At 39.8% G+C, this 21478-nt stretch overlaps 1 protein-coding gene across 2 annotated transcripts in view; it reads left to right on the forward strand.

Moving 5' to 3' along the window:
* LOC136449322 (serine-rich adhesin for platelets-like) overlaps window positions 1-20679 on the forward strand; it is a 41728-nt gene extending 21049 nt beyond the window's left edge. For both annotated transcript variants that reach the window (XM_066449320.1, XM_066449319.1), the window contains exons 2-14: window positions 7418-11728; window positions 11945-12078; window positions 12632-12809; window positions 13059-13148; window positions 13312-13385; window positions 13795-13999; window positions 14809-14970; window positions 15407-15552; window positions 16038-16152; window positions 17379-17471; window positions 18030-18173; window positions 18629-18745; window positions 19269-20679. In XM_066449320.1, the coding sequence (XP_066305417.1) occupies window positions 7553-11728; window positions 11945-12078; window positions 12632-12809; window positions 13059-13148; window positions 13312-13385; window positions 13795-13999; window positions 14809-14970; window positions 15407-15552; window positions 16038-16152; window positions 17379-17471; window positions 18030-18173; window positions 18629-18745; window positions 19269-19496 (5862 nt within the window). In that variant the 5' untranslated portion in view covers window positions 7418-7552 and the 3' untranslated portion in view covers window positions 19497-20679. The remainder of the gene's footprint in view (window positions 1-7417; window positions 11729-11944; window positions 12079-12631; window positions 12810-13058; window positions 13149-13311; window positions 13386-13794; window positions 14000-14808; window positions 14971-15406; window positions 15553-16037; window positions 16153-17378; window positions 17472-18029; window positions 18174-18628; window positions 18746-19268) is intronic.
* Window positions 20680-21478: the final 799 nt, after the last annotated feature.

Raw genomic sequence — 21478 nt, forward strand, 5'->3', positions numbered from 1 at the left:
AGTCATAGGAATTATTCTCAAAGTACACACAGTTAATAGTTGTGGAAGGGTATTTGGAAGATGATAGTTGCCCTGTCAACATATTCAGCTTTGAATAGAGACTTTCATTTTACTTCTAATTATTTTATTTGAGCATTTTGTTCCATATTGCATTATTGGTAGCCTCAGTATTGATCCTGATATTAGATGGTAGAATTCAAGATGATAGAATCGATATCCCAGAATATAGTATTTTTCTGTTCAATGGCTGATCTACTGAAATAAATTTCTGCTGATAAATTTTTAGCTTCAACCCAATGTACTGTCACAGTCACTGTCGCAGTCATAGTTGTGCTGTTTTACTGGGTCTAATTAAGATACTGCAACAACAGATGGCAGAAGGAATATTTCACGTTTTCGCTTCAGAATGAGGAATGATGATTATTCAATTAAAGCCCTGCTGTTTTCCATGTTTTCCATCCCATCCTACAAAACCGTCTGTAATCAAAGTCTGCCAATATCAGATACCTGTCATGCCTGCAGATTTCTATCATTAACCAACCAAATGTAATCAATCAGAAAGGACAGTCAGGGGAGACTCTGAATGATTGGAAATCAATAGTCTGATCATTGTGTATTCCTCAGTCTGTGTGATGCTTGTAGAATAGCAAGTTTGTTTCAATATATAGTCCAGCAGTCCAGGGATAATAGCAAGAATCTCTAATACATACTAAATGTAAGAGAGGAGATCTAGAGGAGTGATGCATCCAGTCTCAAATTCTGGACCCAAACTCAAAGGCATCCTTGGCGTGGTTTCAATTCAGTTTATCAAAATCAACCTTGCAGCATGGAATACATTGAATTGAGCCTGATTTTTACACCATTATAGTACTGTGCATCAACATCAAACAAAAATAAAACGCAGGTTTGAGTTTATTTAAATTAAAAAGTACATTGAGGAGGGCTAGTATTATACGCTTTGATCCATGTGGGAGTACTACATATAGGTACAGATGCACACAATAAACATAAGAGCATTATGATGTCTGATTAGCCTGTCCCTAATGGGGGCTTTGCTGTCCACACTGGTGTGTCAGGTGTGACCATAGGGGAGATGTGTCCTGGGACAATAGCTGGACAATAGATGTGGGCACCTGTACAAAATGTGTTGTGGCCATAGGTATTGACCACCTGTCCTTCGCAGTATGATAATAGACACATTAATTATCATTATTCGAATATTGGAAGCTCTCTGTTCTTCATGTGAATATGTGACTTGTCAATCAAAAATCAAAATGTTAACTTTAATCTTTGGTCATATATGAGGAATAAAGTAAAAAATGGTTTTCATTATTTTCCTTGTCCATTGTAGCTAGGTATCAATTTTTAACAAGAGCGTGCATCATAACAGATTTAACTTTTAAGATTCAGCTCACTCTAACTGTTGCAGTATACATGTATGTCATGTTCATTGAATTACATAAGGCACAATGCGTGATAGACGTAGATTTCTAATTACAAGGTTAAACATAAATCATTTGTTATCCGTTATCAGAATTTTGACAGAAACTTGTTCATGGCTTGAAGTCATGATAACTTAATTTAATACTTTGTTGCATGTTGCTGTTGCTAACCGTTATTTCATTATAGCTGACAACATAATACAAGTTATTGTTACGTTGACATTATTCTTGTAAGGACTCTAAATAAATGATGTTACCATCAAAGGAGATCATATCATAATTTATTATTGCAGTAGTCTTCTGTATTTTTCCAGAGACAGATATATTAAATATCGATTACTGAATTGTAAAAGATCCCCCTCAAGGGGGCTGTGGCTAATGGAGACAGGTGTGACTTTCTTAGCATCCATTTAATTATTCCCCAGTGATTTGTGTCAGACATGTGTCTGATATATATAGATAAATAGAGATTAGTATCATATTCTTTTATTTGAACACCGTTCTAAATATGTGTGACATAAGGGCACAATCAGTGAAGTTTTGTACTTAGCATTGAATTCAAACATCTATAGTATATCATCATCATCAACCACTGTTTTCTGCATGTACAGTCATAGATTATGTACTGTAGCTGCATTCAGTCTTGCTTCATCTTCCTCCATGCACTGCGTCTTGCATCTTGTAAGGTCCCTTAGCTCCTGGAGCTTCAATGTCTATACTCTTAGGGAGTATTCAGTGAGTATAGAGGGACCGAAAAGTATCGGTCCAGAGCAAAATCTATTTTCAGATCAAGATTGTTTTGGTGCAAGTCTATTTTCAGATCCGCTTTGTTTCTCGGTCAATTGGTTCTTTTTGTGCCGTTTTGAAAAAAGATATCTTTAGTTTGTTGCAAAAGAGAAATTCAATACTGTGTATAACTTACAGCTTTCTTGGAATATGATAATACAACATCATTTATCTCTCTCTGTTCATCTTATTACACTGCATGTCTGAAATAAGGGTGGGTTGGTCAATGACCTTTTTTTCAGGCTCTTTATTGTCTTAAGTTACCTTGACATTGGCTATGTCTTTTGTAGTGGACCAAAACCCAAGCCAGACACAAGTATCATATTTCATGTTAAGTAGCCCAGCTATTCATGTATCTGCATACTGAAGGTCAAATGAAGTTCACATTTGAATAGCCAGTCAGGATTCATAAGTGACATTAATGCTTTATTTCACTGTGACCTGCATTGAAAAAATGTCAAAACAGGTTAAGTATGAGAAGCTTATAATGTTAGTATAGACTTAGCAACCAAAACATATTGTAGTTATATAGTTACTGTTTAAAGTAAGCACCACAATCTACAATTTCACATTCCATATTACTATGGATGTTTTGGCATCAGCTTTGTGGTGGTCTATGTTTTCACAATAGGTAATATTCAAAAGGTGTTGAAGACTTAAACAGTATCAAGTGCTGAATGTTTATAGGACCTTATGAACATGTACATGACTTGCACAATCCCCCTTTTAGAATGGCTTTGTTAAGGATACAATAGCCACCTCATACCAAGTATTTCCACAGTAATATGAATCATTCAACATTCTCCTTATACTGGTGAGGTACGTACCTTTTTGCACAAAATTAGTATTACTTATAGGCATTGGCAGTAGAAAAAATTAAAATTCATTTATTATGACAATGATTATCATAGCTTTTCAGGGCTCGAAATTCAGTTTTGGGAATAGGTGCACTGGTGCACCCAACCTAAAAAATTGGGTGCACCAAAAATATTTTGGGTGCACCACATAAAATAAAGTAGAATATAACTATTGTAAGCAAAACCTAATCACAAACCTTACTGTTCCTCTTCTTAGAAAATATATAATTTCCGTTGTATTTATGAAACAATGGTATGTACGTTCTCTTGTCCAGTGTTGCAAGAAGGACCAGGAAGTCCATGCTCATTTGGCACGCGATCTCAGCACGCTGTTTTGAAGCTTTCAAAATCGAAATTAACTCAAATTCTAACATCAAAACCTACAAGTACTACAACAAAGATTTTGTTATTTTCTTACACTTAGATGTCAAGAATATGCTGTGTACTAGTGTGTAGTGATACCTTTACACATTAAAACCGTACGAAAATATTTGGGTGCACCAGTGCACCCACAGTAAAAGATTAGGTGCACAGCTCCAAAATTGGGTGCACTGGGTGCACATGCACCCAGTATTTCGAGCCCTGCTTTTCCAATCAATCATAGGTGAAAGTAGCCAACTTGTGCAAACTCGAATGCGCACAACTTCTACTATGCACCATATTTTCAGCTTCATACAGTGAAAAGACTTTTAGAAAAAGTCAGCATTTTTACCTGCTACTTACCATTTGCTTCGTACAGTAGTGGACATCAAATAGACTCTTTTAAAGACCACTGGTCAGGAGATAGATCACCTGGAATTTGACAATGGGACCCCACCAATAGTTGGGTGCAGTATTTATCCCAAAATAGAGTCGCTCTCACTCCTGGTAAAGGTATAGCTCACTGTGGGTAAAGAAAGTAAGACTGATGTAAACACAAGACCTCCCCTGTGTGGTAAAATGTGATGTAGCAGTTTTCCGAGGGAATAGAATGTTGTTTTTCTTACGTCAGGCCTCACAGGTTTATTTGTTGGTAATCTCAGATGTTTGTATACTATTAAGGGGTGATGGAGAGGGGAGTGTACTAGACTATTAATTGTCTTATACCTTATACCATAACTGTTGCAGTTTTGAAGAGTTTAAAGACTTTAGTCTAGTATTGCTGCAAGGTCCTATGAAAATGAAAATAATAAAGGCCTTGACTTGACTCGCACAAACAACTTTTTTCAATAGTATTTTGCCATTGGTTCTACCAAATTGAATGTATATTACCACGGCAACAGTGTAGATACCATAAAAGTATGGACTACTTCCTCCCTTTTCTAAATTTCTAATTCCAAATTAAGACAAGTTCCAGTTTCATTAAGACTTCCTGTCTGCTCATACAGAATTAGATCCGGCAGTATCTTAGAAACTGACTTTAGTTTGATGAGTAGTCCCATAAGGAGGAAGTCGTTTGTTGCCTGTTACTTTTATGTTGATAAATGGTCTTGAATCACAGAACCTACTGGTGAGCTAGTAAAAGGAGCTTCTTGGAAACCAATTCAGCTTGACTGGTAAACCTGTAAGATACAGGAAGTCTTTTGTTACCTGTTACTTTTTTTAATCACTGCAAAGTCCTTGCTTCTCAGCCTAGTAGGCTTGTCTAAACTCAGGCCAAAAGAGTGCGCAGGACTGATTAATTTTGGAGATCTTTTAGAATTGATATCAGCATGACGAGTACTAAGTCTATAAAACTTTTTTTGGTGGTAAAATTGTCCCCTTTCTTTTAGCCACTCCTCAAAGAGTTAAAAGTGCTGGTATACCCTCCACAAATTTGGGAAAGAAGGGCTCGGCAGTCAATATTGAAGTGTACCAAATATGTTACTAGCAGTTTATCTTTAGCAAATCTATACAAAAAGCTGAACACATAGAACAAGTCGACGCGGCCTGATGAAACAAGCCTCTATACCTTGGCCCAACTCCGCAGGAGGTGTTAGCTGACTTTGACGCCGGATTGATTCCACGGTAATTCTTTTCACTTAATCGTTGGCGAGCCGGCAAAGCTTAGCAAATATTGACTGAGTCTTTCGGGCAGTTTGTACAGCGATACCGTTGATCCCACCTTGTGCCCATGTAATGACATTAGTTTGTGCCATGCGTTTAATTTTCCACTAGAGGGCAGTGGATTATGTACAATAGGGGTACCCCCTAGGGCGGAGTGGGTCCGTGAAATATTATAGCATAAAAGCTTACATTGGCCGCTCATGCATACATAACTAGGGGGCTTGGCTGGTGGAAAGGCAGTTACAGACAGCTTTAGAAGTGTCTTTGTGCATGTTATAGGAAGCTTGGTGAGCAAAGGATATCTGAACTTCTGTACAACAGCAAGCAGGTACTAACTTTTCGCCGTCTGTTTATTGCGTAGATTATGTTCGAATGTACTTACAAGATTATTGTTAATATACGTTACTTGTATGTTAGACACTTTGAGAGGGTGAAAAGATATAGAAGGCTTAAGGGGAGCTGTCATCCGTTTTAGGTAAATGGATTTGTAAGGCTTTTTTTGCTGGGATTTTCACAGATTTTCTTTTCAAACTTTATGAATATGTCATTGTTAAATGACATTAAAATGAGTGGGGTTCTGTGAGAACAGTTGGCCCTTTGATGATAGTAGCAGAGTCAGAGGCATTTTCAAAACTCCAGCGGAAGTTTATGCATGGCTGTGCATATCATTCACATGTACACTGAGTTACTAGCAGTGGCAAGCATGCATGGATGTACCAACTGGCTGCTGAAATAAGTGTAACATTTCACCAAAACGTTTTGTTTTTTCTTTGCGCTGTTTTCTTGCTCATTTTAGGTACCATACAAGTCGGGTAAACCGGGCATACCGTGTATTTTGGACAAGAGAGACACTGAGCATTAAGTAAAGGGATATACTACTGAATTTGCAGTTCTGAAATGTTTAAGATGTTTAGAATACCTAGTGTAACTGATATAACTGCATGCTTTAAGGGTATTTGTGTGGAGTTTGACAAAACCTATTAAGCTGATTTATAGCTTTTTAGAAAATCACATTGCAGCTTATGCACGTAAGCAACAGTAGGGGTTGTTTACTATAAACTTTAAGATGAAAGTACTGTATTTCCAAAAGCCTGGTTGAGAAATATGAAATCCCTCTTTGGATAAAGACAAGTCCATTACAGTTAATACCATCTGAAAGGCAATACCAAAGAAAGAAATGAAGTTATGTTTTGAAAATATTTGTTTTTGACAATAGAAAAGTATTTTTGTTAAAATCAGTCAGACTCAGAGCTCCTTACAGTAGTATTGATTGAATGGTAGGTTTTGTCAACAGTATGAATTGAATAGTAAGCTCTGTCACCCATACAAAAGTTCTGTGTGAAGGACAAGATCAATCTGTTTTTAATAGGAGAAATTTTGAGTATTCTGCTTGCATTCTGGATGAGTCGTATTGTTGGACTTTAAAGAAGATGAATACAAAACACCAATATTCTTGTTTCAAGCCCAGATTGGACAATGGACAAGGGCCACTAATGAACTGTGCTCATTTACACAATTATCGATAATCATTACTGGTCTGTCAATATTCATCATTGACCTCTTTGATTTCTGACATTGTAATTAATTGAACCAATGCAATTTTTACACAGTACATTGTATAATTGATTTAAAGTGTTTTAGATCACATGTACCACATTGGTGATATGAAAAGAACATGTTTTGTTTATATAAAGTTTGCATTTTGTAGAACTTTGTTTGCTTTACCAGTCACAGTCACTTGTAGCCCAAGTTAAGTAAGGGACTTTGAACAAAAATGCAATGGCAGACACAATGTCTGGCTCTCCATTAACTTCAGGCAGTTTCAAAAACAGCTACTGTTGTTACGATAAATGCTACAACCTTTGAAGAACCCAAATATTTTCTAGTTGTCATGACGATTTGTACCTTTAAGCTTCCGCATGCTGAGGGCAACTCCGCTCTTTCGGATCAGCAATTGCCTATAGGTTATTCTGAACTTCGGTAATATTATGGGGTATGTTTGGCAAAGAGCCAGATGGTGTAGCACACATGCAGGTTTTGCACTTGGAGTTGGAAAATACTGCCTGCGTTGTGAGTTAAGGGAACTAGTTGGTTTATAACCATATTGCTGTTGGGAACATACATGAAATGTGGCAGATTCTTGAATGTGCTTTGAGGGGTTGCTCTCTTCAAATGTAAGGCTGATAATCCCTTCAAAGGATTACCGGTACGATCGCACTAGTAGCATTTATTCAGTTTTATAGTTTAAGCCAAGATTCAAACACCCAACCTTAAAGATTCTTACACTGTTTTCTTGCTTTCTTACAGATCTTTTGAAGAGTTCCTAATGTGAGACTTTACACCAGTCCTTTCTTCTGGTGGGCCGACATGGGATGAAGGGGGAGGTTTGCTGTAGGACGGAATTCTACACCGTGTTCACAAAGGCTGGAGACCCTTCCTGAAATGGCCACCAATAGCCCACATATTCATAGGCAAGAGGCCATGAAGTGGGAAGGACCATCGATGTCCACTTCTGGAGTGTTAGTTTCAAGTGGTGGAACAAACCAGTCGCCCACCGCCTGTCCTGAACAAACACGCTCAGAACAGGTCAAGCATGTGTCCAACATTGCAAGGGAAAGAAGCCCCGTTTGTGACGGAGTTGGTTCAATAAATAGGGCAGGAATGACTCAAATGCAGCCAGAAATGCACACTCTACGGAATGGCAAGCAAAATGCAGACGGTTCACATATGACGGCAGCAACAGGCGGACCATCGGCAAAGAAGAGCTTAGAAAAATTGCGACAGATGAGACAGAGACTGCACAGTGATGAAGACCTGAAGCCCAACAGTTATGCTGCAGACAAGACCACGCATCCACGAACGCTCAGTGATGGAGCCAACTGGAGACATTCTAAACCACAGGCTGATATTGTGCATAATGCACACCATGGTCTGCCTACAGGCCAATCTACGCAACTCCGATTGCCAGAAGGACCTGTATCCCCTATTCCAAATTCAAGAGATGAAAGATTTTTGTTTGAGAAAGGGTCTGTGTCTCCAAACTTCTTCAACTCGAGACAAGCATCCCTTGACTTTGACGTTAGTTCGGAACCTGCGTCAAGAATTTCCACTCCAATAAGTATTGACACACCCTCTGTTTCTGCGAGTGCTTCGCCTGTTACATCACCAAGAAGTTCGGAGGGAGTCATGCAAGTTGGTGACACAAGTGGTGAAGGCTTGTCTTATAGAAAGTTGTGGCAAAATCGGTCTATGAGGAAAAAGTCCCCAAGCAACAAGGATTCAAAGCCCCCTCAGGAAAACGGCTCAAGAAAAGTCTTTAAGAGGGGTGAAAGCAGCCCGACATTGTTTTCAGAAACTGTTATAACTGAAAAGCAGCTGTCGACACAAGACAAAGAAAGGCAGGCTGACAGAACTGATGTTGACCAGTCAGAAAGTCACACAATTTCAGAACATCTTGATACAGGTTCATCATATTTCCGTAGGTCAACAGAAGGCAACTCTACAAGGCGGTCACTACGAGCTAAATACCCCAAAGCAATGCAGCATATCCCCTCGTTCAACGAATTCCGAAGGATGCGAAAAGACGGACATGTCAGTCCTAGCTCAAAGTTCAGTAGTACACTGTTTGGTCCAGTGGAGGAGAGTGAAGATAGTGTTGCTGAAAACACTAAAGAAAAGCAGTCTGAGAAGAGAGTAAGAGACATGGCAAGAAGAGACAGTGCAGAATTGCTTATCTCTGTAGCACATAGTAGCCACAGGAAAGATTCCAGAACAACAACTGAAGTTGCCAAATCTGGTCCTCAGGATATCTCTCAAGGTATGCATGCTTCACATGACAAGAGTGGGGAAGTGAGCAAAGATGGGGGAAAGTCTATTCTATCAATCTTGTCCACATACTATGCAAAAGAAGGAGCAAGGTCGGTGGAAGATGACAAGGAGAGAGATTTATTTTCCCAGGGAGTTTCGAGAACAAGGGACGCAAATCAGCAAAGTCAGGATGTGAACTCTTGTAAGAGCACACCTCAAAATTGTTCTGAGGACAACATAGCAAGAGGCGAGACTTCTGCAGTGCAAAATGGAGCATCAACTCTTTCTGAAAGTAGTCCACTCTTATCTCATAATGGACATTGTCATGAGAGAAAAGCTAAAGATGTCCAACAACACACAAAAGAATATCGGACATCAGATCATCATCACTCTGTGATTCACTTGGAATCAACTCTTAAGGACAATCATATACCTAAAAGGCAAGATGTATATTCAAACATAAACCCTAAAGCTTCCTCTTACAGTTCAGGCTCTTTCTCAAACATAGTAGAGAAGGAATTGTCCGGAAACCTTCATTATTATAAGACCAACTCTGAAGCATTGTTGCACAACTTGTCAGGTGAGAAAGTCTGTAGGAAAGCAAGCAATGAGAATGTTCCCAGACTTGATCTAGATTATCTCAATGAAGAAACCGTCACACAGAAACTCTCAGCGTCCTCTAGGACTGAAGCTGAAACTCCAGAAAAGAAACTCAGCAGACATATAGCAGAGACTTGTGTGAATCATTTACCATCAAGGGACAGATCAGTTGAGGCTTCAAAGAAGTTTGCAGAAATAAGTCTCAATGCAGCTGCTTCTAAAAAGGATGGAAAGAACAGTTTAGAACAGAGTAAAGTCCAGGAAAATAGAGACACTAACAGAGATGCTGTGGAGGAAGACTTAAGAGGTGCTTCTGCCTCTCAGGGAAGATTACCGGAAGATCAAATGTTGCACGAAGCCTACTCAGACACCGTTGAAGCTGTTAGGGGGACCATTAGACAGCCTTACTGTAAACATGTAAACAATAAACAAACCCTTGTGGGACCCCTGGAGACAAGAATTTCAAGCGCGATGAATGAAATGTCCTTGTCAAGCCAAACCTCTCAGAAGACCTTCGTAGATTCCTCCCAACTCAACCAGATCCACAGATGCAGGACTGACTATTGTGGGTTAGAATCATTTCATACCAATGCTGAATCAAGGAGGGAAACTACAGGTGCTATACCATCTGCAAATGAAGTTCACTGCCCTCCTACCAAAGAAAGCAGCCCTGTTCAGGAACTAGGGCAAGCTCCGCCAGCCACAACAGAACAGAAAGACTCATGTTTTGAGAAAGTGGAAATGGATACGGTGAGAACAAACTGCAACAGCTCAGACGACAACAGTCCGCACAAAGTGGGGGGTATGTCGCTGGTCACAGTCGAGTGGACCCTCCGCAGGAATAAGGGCTGCTTAGTGGAAGCCGTAAACAGCAACGAGGACTCCACAACACCTTATGTTTCTGCCAAGGACCAACTGAAAAGTTTAACCAGTTCTGAGAGCCCGTCTGGGAAGGTCTCACCACGTAGTTGGTACAGCCGCCACTGGTCTGCACCGATAACTCCCAAACCGATGTTAGAAACTAACCTGGCTGTGACAACCAGTGTGGCCAGCAATGACTCTAGTCCTGCCTCCACCCCTCGGGTGAAAAGGAAGCAGATCTTCGATGTCTGTACAGCTGTATCAGAGAAATTACAGAGAACAGAAGCCACCAAGGCTCCTACTGAGGGTGTACAAGAGAGAACATTTGCTAGTGATAGACAAGATCATCATAATGGCAATAGTCAGGAAGAGTATCACCCAAATCTCTCTCAAGAGAAAGTTAGGACCAGAACAACTTGTGAGGGTTTGACGCAACCAGAAAAATGTCTTAGAACTGACGATTGTGGTAGACCATCATTGAAAAGTGAAAATGAGGTGGAAAGAAAAGACGACACCATCTTCCAGACAGTTCAAACTGAAAACGAAAGTCTCACAAAAATTGGGAACAGTATTGTATCACACACTGACTCCAGTCTTCAAGAGACAGGTAGAATTGTTGATGTTCACTCTGAGAGGGACAATGTAGAAAACAGAGGGGGAAATAGTGTGGGTACAGAGAAGTTGAGTATGTGGGGTTCCTTCACTGATGGCAATGGTGGGAGCAGTGACAGCAGTAGAAGAGGAAGTGGTCAAAGCTCACAAAGCAGTAGCTCAGGAGATGACACACAAGTGTCCATGCCTGAGATACAGCTGGTGTTCCAAGACAGCCCTGTACATCAACAGAAGGAGTCTTTAGAAGAAACAAACCAAGACGCTGTGTTTGACTTGACTGCACTCATCGAACAGGAGCAAAAAGACGACATCAATATGCATGACAATGATAGTGAAGAAGTATTCCATGAAGATAGCAAGGGAGTCTCTTTGTCAAATGAATGTAATGACACAGAGGAGAGAAAACAACAAGGAATGTTTCTACCTAAATCTTGGAGCACTGAAGGGACAGATTTTGACAAAATTTGCAATCATGATGAAAGAGCAGCAAAGGACAAAAACAGAGAAAAGCAATCTACTTCCAAAGGCAGAAGTGATAGCTATCGCAAGCGAGGGCTGGAAAGACAGAAACCAGTCTCCAGCACAAGCGAGGAACTGTTTGCCAGGAAATACAAGAGTGAGAGGAAGAGCAGCACTGATGGTAACATGCCGGCAGAGAAAGGAAAGACTCCCAAACGCAGCGTAACATGGCATGCACTGGTCAGGACATCGGAAGTTAAGACAGAGTCCAGGCAAAAGGTGGGTGTGGTGCTGTTGCTTAGTTTTCTATTTAGTACTTGTAACATGCAAATGACATCTTTGGACTTGGTATATACTGTTGCCCTGGCCCTGTGAATTTGGGCGTTTTCTTCTTATACTTGGGTAGAAAAAAAGAACAACAATCTTGTTCATTTTCCCTTAAGAAAAGAGGTATGTAGAAACATTTCAATAAAAAAAGTTGTTCCTGTTCTTCAGCCCCCAAGTGTAGTTGCTCGGTCCACCTCAGACGTGACCAACTCTAGCAGCAAGGACAGCAGACAGGACAAGACGCCCCGTCCTGTGAAGCAACACCACAGCGACCCCTCCTCCATGGCCTTGCACAGGACCAGGTCAGTGAAGAGCCCTTTATCTATGGCCCTGTTCACACTCGGTAATATCTAGTATGTCAATGAATTTTAATAAGATCTGTTCAATTCAAACAGTTATCAATTTGGTTGCATTCGCACTAAGCCCCTGTTCACACTTGGTACAGTCTATGGGAATCAATTTTAATCAAATTTGTTCAATTCAAATTGATATAAGCTATGAATTCATTTGCGTTTGCACTTGAGCCGAATCAGCTGTTCAATTCTATTCAATCTAACCCAATCCACCCCCAGGAGGTAGATTGGATGACTTCAAATCAATCCCAAATGGGCTGTTCTCATTCAGGAAAATCCAATCCGTCCTTTAAGCAGATTGATCCGCATAGATTTTGCCAATTGTAAACAGGGTCTCAGACCACACCAGTTTAATTTGTTGGTTCTTCTAGAAATTATCCTAAAGGTCAACATAAATGAGGCTGAAGGAATGTCAGTGTACCTTGGACAAACTCTATGATATGTTGACTAAGCATGTACAAACAGCAGTTAAGATAATGTTGAATTTCTTCCTTTCCTTTAGAAATTGGCTGCATAGACACCATGGTATGGAGGACCTGACCATAGTGGAAGGTGTCCCCTCTGACCAGAGTGACAAGCGAGCGTCCAGGACCAAGTCCAAGAATCGCCATAGCAACGTGAGCACCGCCAGCGTGGACAGTGGTGTCATCGCCCTGGGAGAGGAGAGGGCAATCATGGAGGTAGGGGTCAACTATAGACTTAGAATGTTGATCCTTAGTGGGGGTGAAAAAGTTCATTCTAATGCATACTGCATACAATTGAATCATGTATGTGCTTAGGAGGTAACTTTGAATTAATAACTTGAGGATATTCTAGGAAAATTATTGCTGTATAGGAGTCAAAGTAATGTCTATATTTATTCAATATTATAGTATTATGTGATGTGTTTGGATCAAAGATGAAAGCCCAATTACCTGTTTTATCCACAGAGAAGGCCGTCTGCTGTAGACATTGCAAGGAACGACAGTGGTGTTGGCATGGAGACTATTCGCGTCCCCCGCAAGACACGAGAAACAACGGTAGGAAAACTTCTCCCCTTTTTTGAACTTGTTTGCTGAAATCTTGAGTTTTCATGTTCAACTTATGTGCAACAATCAATCTAAAGGTAGTTAAACCAATTTAACAACAAGAACAAGTAGTATCATTTCAAGTTTGAATGAAACCTCTTTATGTTTGTCTCAGGATGAGTCCAACTGTGCAGACTGTGAGAAAGTCAACACTGTAATAGATGTAGAGGAGGAAGATGAATCGCCCAGGTATGGAATTTCATAACTTGATCGACTTGTGTCTTGTTCGCTTGTGCCGTATTATACCAAGGATATTATGTAATGTCCTTGATTATACAAAGGTTGAAGTCTTTATCATGCACAAATCATGTAATGTTACAGCCACACGGTCATTAAAGTTTTACAAAAGTTTTTAAAAAGTTTGTAAAAAGGGACAGGATTCATCGTTTTTGGCTGTAAGTGCATTGAGGATATGTCTGTATATAATACATTTTATAACAGTTGTAAATCATGTCTTAATTTAGCACTTTTGTAGCTGCAATCATGGCATATTATGGATTGTGTGATTTTATTGTGATTTTATTTCTGAAATAAACATGTCATTCATATCTTATTTGTGTCAAATGATAATGAACCATCAATTATCATTGAACTTCAGGAGTTATCGGACAGAAGACACGGCGCTGTGCCCTCGCTGTGAGAAGCGTCGCGTGGAGCGGAAGGAAGCGATCCAGGAGCTGGTGCAGACGGAGCTGAGCTACGGCGCCGACCTCCGCGTCATCAAGGAGGAGTTCTACGAGCCGATAGAGAAGGCCGGGCTGCTGACTCCACAGCAGCTGCAGACCATCTTCATCAACATCCTGGTAAGGCCACACCATTTTAATTTCTTGGTTAACAGAATTTTTAAGAAAAATGCTAGATTGGAAAATCAACAGGAAAACAGAATCTCAGAGGAAAGTTTGTACTTTGGTGCACACAATTTCAGGGAGTGAACAGAGTCAGGTGCAAGTTTTCACCCCAGCCTTCTGTTTTCATGATTTTTGCTCAAATTAAAAAAAAAATCTGTTAACCAAGAAATCAAATTGGTGTGGCCTAAGTTATGCAAGAAAACAGTCAGTCAACAACTGGATCGATTTTCAGTCAGACATTTCAGGTAGCATACACCACTACCTTACGTCAGTGACTGAACGAGATTTGTAAATCACCAGGTTTTAAACCAAAAACTATGAATTGATATGCAACAAAGGCAAATTTGAGAAGTCCAATTATAGGAAACAAAAATAAGACAAAGTTAAGACAAGGTGATGCTAATCAGTCAGTTAACTCCTGTTCTTTGAGTACAGAAGCTAATCCTGGTAAGTTCTTTTTGGTACATGCATCGATATAAGGTCACACTTAGTCTAGTTAATTTTTTGGTTTCTCTGATTTGAAAAGATGATGCTGAACTGGAAGATTAACATGATAACAGAGTCTGGGGGAAACTCTGTACCTTAAAGTTTCTATATGCCGTTTCATGTTGCAGATGTTATGATACTACTACTCTATCTTGCTATTCTGTATGCATAACGCCCATAGTATCTACAAAAACATCAACATTATCCTCAATAAAAATGGCCGATGTGCCAAATTGAAGGCACTAACAAGAAAATTTTGTTTTTCTGCTGCCGTGCAGGAACTGCTGGAGGTGAATGACAGGTTTGCAGACAAGCTGCAGGATGCTATTGAGCATGCTCAGGAGCAGGGGGACGAGGACTACATCTCTGTGAACATCGGGCGGATCTTCCTGCAGGCGGCCAACATGCTCATGGCTTTTGAGACCTACTGCACCAAACAGGTCAGGAGACCACTCAGACTGTAAAAATTTAGTTGAATTGAGGCTCTTTAGAGTTGGAGAGCCAGGATTCCTGTCCTTAGTGCTGATGAGCCTTCCCCTTTTTTTACAAAATTCAAAGAGAAGACCTGAATGAGCCTATGTGCTGTGTTGAACAGTTTCTTCTACAGGATTCAACTAGTCCTTTGAAAACAGCTGCTAAAGGTATTGCCATGCCTAGCAATGATAAAGAATTCTTTTCAGCAGTCCAATATATGGATTTAGTTTCACAGCTTTAACAACCAGTATCTGAAGTCCAAGACTTAAAAGTTTGATTGTAATTTTTCATCTATCCTACTGTATGGTGCAAACATAACCTCCTTGCCAAATAACCTTCGAACAGGTAGCATTCTATCTATGCCAACATGTAGTTAATTTGTTCCTTGTCCTGTCCCCTAAGCCTGCTGCCCCTGCCATGCTGAAGACTCTGGAGAGTGAGAAGGACCTGTTCCGCATCTTCCTGGAGGTTTCCCAAACGGACAACTCCGCCCTGCGCAGGATGCACCTCTCCTCCTTCCTCATGGCTCCGCTACAGAGGATCACCAAGTCAGTTCTTTGTCTGTTTGTTTGTTTGTTTGTTTGATGAATGAATCCTTTATTTGATTGTTTTGTACTTCAAGTTGTTATTACTTGAAAGTTTATAGAGTTGAAATAAAAGTAACTGTTTTAGAAGAAACAAGGAAGGAATTCACAAAATTCTTGTAGGACCTTTAGAGTTGGAGAACAATTATTCCTGTCCTTAGTGCTGATTAGCCTTCCCCTTGTTAACGAAATTCAAAGAGAAGAACTGAATGATCCTGTGCGCTGTCCCTGGTGCTGAAGTGTCTTCACACGACTTAATCACTCTATGGGACAAACTAAACTCTTGTTTTGGAATCTTTTTATTTCAGTGAGTTCTTCTGTATCATAATGGCCATATTATAATGGCAGAAAAACAGAGAGTTATGTAAAAATGGAAACCAGGGACATGAGCAAAAATGATGATACAAAAAAGAAACTGAAAGATTTTTTTTCATTTTTTTTTTTTTCAGATACCCCCTGCTGCTGAGTCGGCTGTACAAGTCGACATCCTGCCACCATCCAGACAGGGACAGACTGCTGGAGGCTCAACAGTTGGTAGAGGAACATCTGGAACATATCAATATTGTAAGATATATTTGATGCTACTCTATAGTGTTGTGTTGTGTTAACGGTTAGGGTGTGTGGCCCAGAACCATGAGGTCCTGGGTTTGAGCTATCTTACCATAAGCATGGGAAACGATTATAATTTTTGGTAGTTTGAGATGAAATTTTGTGATTGTCAGAAAAACTGAAAACATGCAAGAAGCATCTCAGATTTACTAGTTCTAAAATAGATGATAGCATATCTTTAGGGTGAACCTTTCTTTCATGCTTGTCAATCAAGCTCCAATTTTTCAGACCATTGATCACATGATGACTCTTTCTCATGCCACAAAGCAATTACCTCTGAGGTGTTCCACCCACTTCAAACCCTCTGGTGTCAAACCCTTAAAGTGCCGCTGAAAATACTCACTTTCATCTCGACAGCTCACATGCCATGATGTATTTATGGCGACGGTGATTGATGTACAACCCACTTTGAAGTGACACATTTGGTCCACAGTGACCAATTCTAAAACCCTCATTTTCCATAGCCCCTTTGAAAACTGCGGCAATTTATTAATGACTTTGGATTCAATTGGAAATATCTCTTTTCACATTAAGAGATAAAAGTCGTAAATCACGCAGTTGTCCATTAAAGCTAGTTGGTCGTCTTTTAATGAGCAGGTATCTGGTATCAGGTTTATATTTAATGTTTCCTGCTTCGGTTTGAGGCAGTAACAGTCTCCAACAAGTTCGCACTCACTATGATATTGCAAGAATTTTGTTGAAAGACATACATGTATATATGGAGACTTAAAAAGTCACCATTGAAAATAGTTATGTGAATAACCCAGCTGGCAAAAATTGACAAAATAAGAATTGATTTGAGATTTTATCTAGTCTTCAAGGTTTAGAAGTGATAAAGAAGAGAGAAATAAATGCCATATTATGATATTTCTATATTGAAGGCTTTAAATCTGACAAATGAGTAGAAAATTCCTCTTGACTCAAGTTAGGTTTACCATTATAGTTGAAATGACTTAAGCTGAATCCAGCTCTAATTTTGTAGCCTGGTATCAAAACTTATCATTACTGTCAAGTCTCTTTGACCTCTTACACAAATATTTGCGTAAGAGGACGAAGAGACTGCAGCTATTATAGGTTTTGATACCAGGCTATTTGCGTGAGACAACAAAGAGACTCGGCAGCTATAATAGGTTTGGATGCTAGGTTACTAATGTTCCATTCCTTTCTCCCATGTTCTGTAGAAAACCCAGGGTTCGGGAGGTCTGATGAGGCTGAAGAAGAAGAGCAGCAGGACCAAGAGCACCAGCAGTGTGGAGAACATTGAGCTCAGAGAGGTACAACAACTTGCATGTATACAATGGTTCTTCACGTTTGGGACCGCACTGTAAACACTGCGTTAAATATCTATGTATATCGTAAATACTTTACGTTTTGGACCATATCTGTAAGAAGCAACACTTATTGTTGCAGTGCAATGTGAACCAGTCAGAATTGCCCTGAGGAAGGTGACAGACGGTCACCAAAACGTCAGTGTGAATAAAACACTTGGTTGTGTTCAAAGAATTTTGTTATCCATATTAAGATCTAGTTCCAAAAGTTGAATCCCGCCTATGAATATGTATATTGCCCATTTTGTTAGCTGATTCAGCAGAATTGATTGAAGTAATTAGGAAGAGAACGTGATAATAATTGATAATCATACTATGATATTGATATTTGTACCTGTCAAGCACCTTTAAACTGCTGACGTTCTTTACATGACCCTTTAATACACTGGTTTTTCAATTTCTAAAAAAATTTAAGAACATTTTCTATGCTGATGACTTAAACATGTTTTTCTCAGACATTTTCCTTCAATCCTCATGTCTTGACTTGTCCCATGTTGTTGTTAGATGGCTCTTGATGCTGTGAGCTGGAACAAGGACGAGGTGCACTTTATCCAGATGGGGAAGCTGCAGGTGGTGCAGTGTGGGGACACCTGGGCCAGGAAGACTAAAGTCTGCTCCGTACATGCACTCCTACTGGTGCTGGGGCAGGTGGGCATCCCTCTTTCACATCATACATGGAATCCTATTTCTGTTAATGCATTTATAAGTTCATGATGGTTTAATGTTTGCAGTTTACATGAACTTAAAACCACCAATGACCTTGTTTCAACTGTGAACTAAAAACCACCATCAACACTCCATTCTCTCCCTATCAGGAAATGAAATCACCGCGAGCTTAAATGCATTTACAGTATCTCAGGAGAAATGTAGGACTTCCAAAGTTACCAGTGTTAGTCATTTTTGTTAAGCAGCAAGTCTGGTTGCTATTGTCTATACAATATTTACTATCAGTCAATCAGAACACAGATGTTATGATGTTTGAAATTTTTAATACAGTGTGAAATGCCAACCGGAATGGTCAATTGTAGGCAAAAGTCTAAATTATACTAGATAGTATACTAGATAGTATAATTCATACATTCATGACGTTGTCCATTCTGCAGATGCCCAACCTGCAGGCCCTTGAGGAGAAACGCCATCCCTCCAGAGACAAGCCAGTGAAGGGAGGAGCCCTGGTGCTCATCAGGGACAAGGGTGCCGGCAGGTTCACCACACTCAGGGTAGGTCATGTTCATGTGGACATTGAAGTTGAAATTCTGTACGGTTGTAACAGTGTGGTTCAAGCACCACTTACTGACAGTCTAACTGGTCCGGACCTTTTAGCCATATGGTAAGTGTGCTGGGTTTTGTGTTGGTGCCCCTGGTTCAACTCCCGGGAGCCAGGAGACTGTACTCTCCCCGTGGTTCTAAAAGCTCTGGATCAGTTGACTGATCAGTGGCGCTTGAACCACACTATAACATGGTAGTCAAGAAAACAGTACAATTGACAAAAGGTAGTGGATGCTACCGGAAACTTCTGGCAATTTCCTAAATCTATCCAGTCTCTTGAGTAACTGTTATTTTGGAGATTCTGGATCCAGGAATTTTTAAGAAAAAAATGACACAGTATAAATGTATGCATTTTCTTTTCTTCAAGTAAACTTCCTTGAAGAAAGTTGCAGTTTCTGAGTACCGTCTTTCTCTTGTTTAAAAAACACTCCCTTAAAACAGCCTTAACTCAAACTGTATAATTTTTTTTTTCAGGATCCGTTCTTTCTTGACAAGTGTGTTGTGTCTACGGATCCAGATTCTGAGGAAACCTTTGAGATCTCAGAGATCTACAAAGATCCTTACATTTTGAAGGGCGAGGATCCTTCTGACACCTCGAGATGGCTGTCCCTTCTTCAGGGTCTTTCCCGAGATCTGGGAAACTGGAGAAAAAGAAGGAATGCACTTGCGAACATCATGATCCACATGGTGTCCAGAACTTGAGGCATCAAAAGTGCCACCTACCAGTTTGATTCAAAACTGCGATGAAATAAGTGCTGGTTTGTTGCATTGGGATGAGGCAAGACAGCCTCAAACGGCTATCTGGATTTCCTAGGAATGTTGATAGCTGGGCTAAGAATGCTCCCAAACGATATATGACTGCGTTGCAGTGCAGAAGCCAATTGTATCAGTTATGAGCAACTCCTGTCAATCCATGGCAGAACTGCAGGGCACAGGAGGTGTGAAAGTGCGAATCTGCAGTCCCTTTCTAGCAAAGGTGGCATGGTAGATCAAAACACCTTCTTATAATAACGACTATGTATATAAGAAGAAGGTGAAAAGAAGAATTGGCCAGAAGGGTGAGCAACAGTTCTTCAATAAGTCAGCAAAATCATTGTGCCTTTTTGTCAAATGACCATAAAGAAGTTGTTTCAAGAAACTCGAGGCAGGACCTCAAAGTTAGTGAGTGTTGATTACTGTAGAACATAAAGCAAAAGCAAGCACTTAAATTTTGGGGCAAGGTAAAAATCAATAGTTCGCTGTGTCTTTGTCAATTTGAATTCATAGTAGTAATGAAGAATCATAGTAATGTAATGCAAGACAAAGCATGTGATCATTGTAACGAGTTCCGAAACATAATCCTGCCATGAATATTTCACGATTTTCAGTAATATAAGTACTCGCTGCTTTTGCACAGTTTTGCAATATACTAGTGTGCTGTGGTGCAATTGGTTATAAGTTTGCCGTAGGTTCATAGCTGTTCTAAAACATGACTTTGCACTAACTTGTTTGCATGAGCACAGCCGTATATTTAAGACACTAAGTTTAAAAGTGGCAAGACTTTTCACACCTCCGTCCATGTTATAATGTGAGAATAGTCTAGATGTTTTAAATCACGTTTTAACTCTAGATGATATTTTTGTACCAAACAAATTACACTCGTGATTATGTTGTAAAAAGGCTCTAAAGAATGTGTTAAGACAATGAAATGTTTATAGTTGAGCAATGTGCCAAAATTCGCATAAAAAGAATTAGTACATGATAATAAAATGATACATTCTATGAACATCTGAATCCTTCAATGGTTCAGATGATTAAAGGAACATATTTATTTCGTTGTAATATAATATAAAATGAATTATCATATAGAAATTAAATGCAAATTAAACGTATTGAGTCAACCCTATCCTCTTATTTTTCTTTGCATTATCCCTAGAACTTTATTTCTAAGTTCGAACCTTAGAAAATGGATATTCTACGTATTTGGTTATGGTTTATTTTAGCGTTCCATGGATTCAGTCCTAAATAATGTTCTTGGTTTTCCAAAAGCCAAATCTCTTTCAACATCCACAAACACACAAACCGATGAAGCACACTTCAGTGTGGATTAAGTATGAATGGTACAATATGTATGTCAATTTTGGCCAATTTTAAGAGAGAACAAATAGTTTTTTAGATTAATGTTTGTGATGATTTCTGTGCAATTGTGGCATCGTGTTTGTGTAACGGTTAATGTGTTTGGCTCAGAAGCCATAGGTCCTGGGATCAAGTCCCCTGTTATGCCTCCGATGTTGTGCCCTTGGGAAAGGCAATGTACATTACTTTCCCCATTCCACCCAGGTGTAAAAATGGGTACCTGAATTTGGTAGGGAAGGTAAATGGCGGTGGAAGGAGAGGGTTGGGCTCCGCCTTCCAACATCATGTCCTGGATACAGTGGACACTTCACTGCCCCTACGGCCTCAAAAAGGCTATGGGACTACCATTACCTACCTTTTTTCTGTGCAATACTACACAATGTAGCACCGAAATGCACAAAATAATGGGTTGTGGTTGGGTTTTTTTGTACCAACATTAGCCAATCGCGAATGGCGCTTTCTGTCTAGAACTGTTACATGTTCTTACTACGTGTACACACCTGTAGCGTTAATAAAACATAACCCCTCTTCTTGATTTGATGGCAGGCAGTAGGATCGATCCTCTAAAA

This window comes from Branchiostoma lanceolatum, chromosome 15 (genome assembly GCF_035083965.1).
Source record: "Branchiostoma lanceolatum isolate klBraLanc5 chromosome 15, klBraLanc5.hap2, whole genome shotgun sequence".
Lineage (NCBI taxonomy): Eukaryota > Metazoa > Chordata > Leptocardii > Amphioxiformes > Branchiostomatidae > Branchiostoma > Branchiostoma lanceolatum.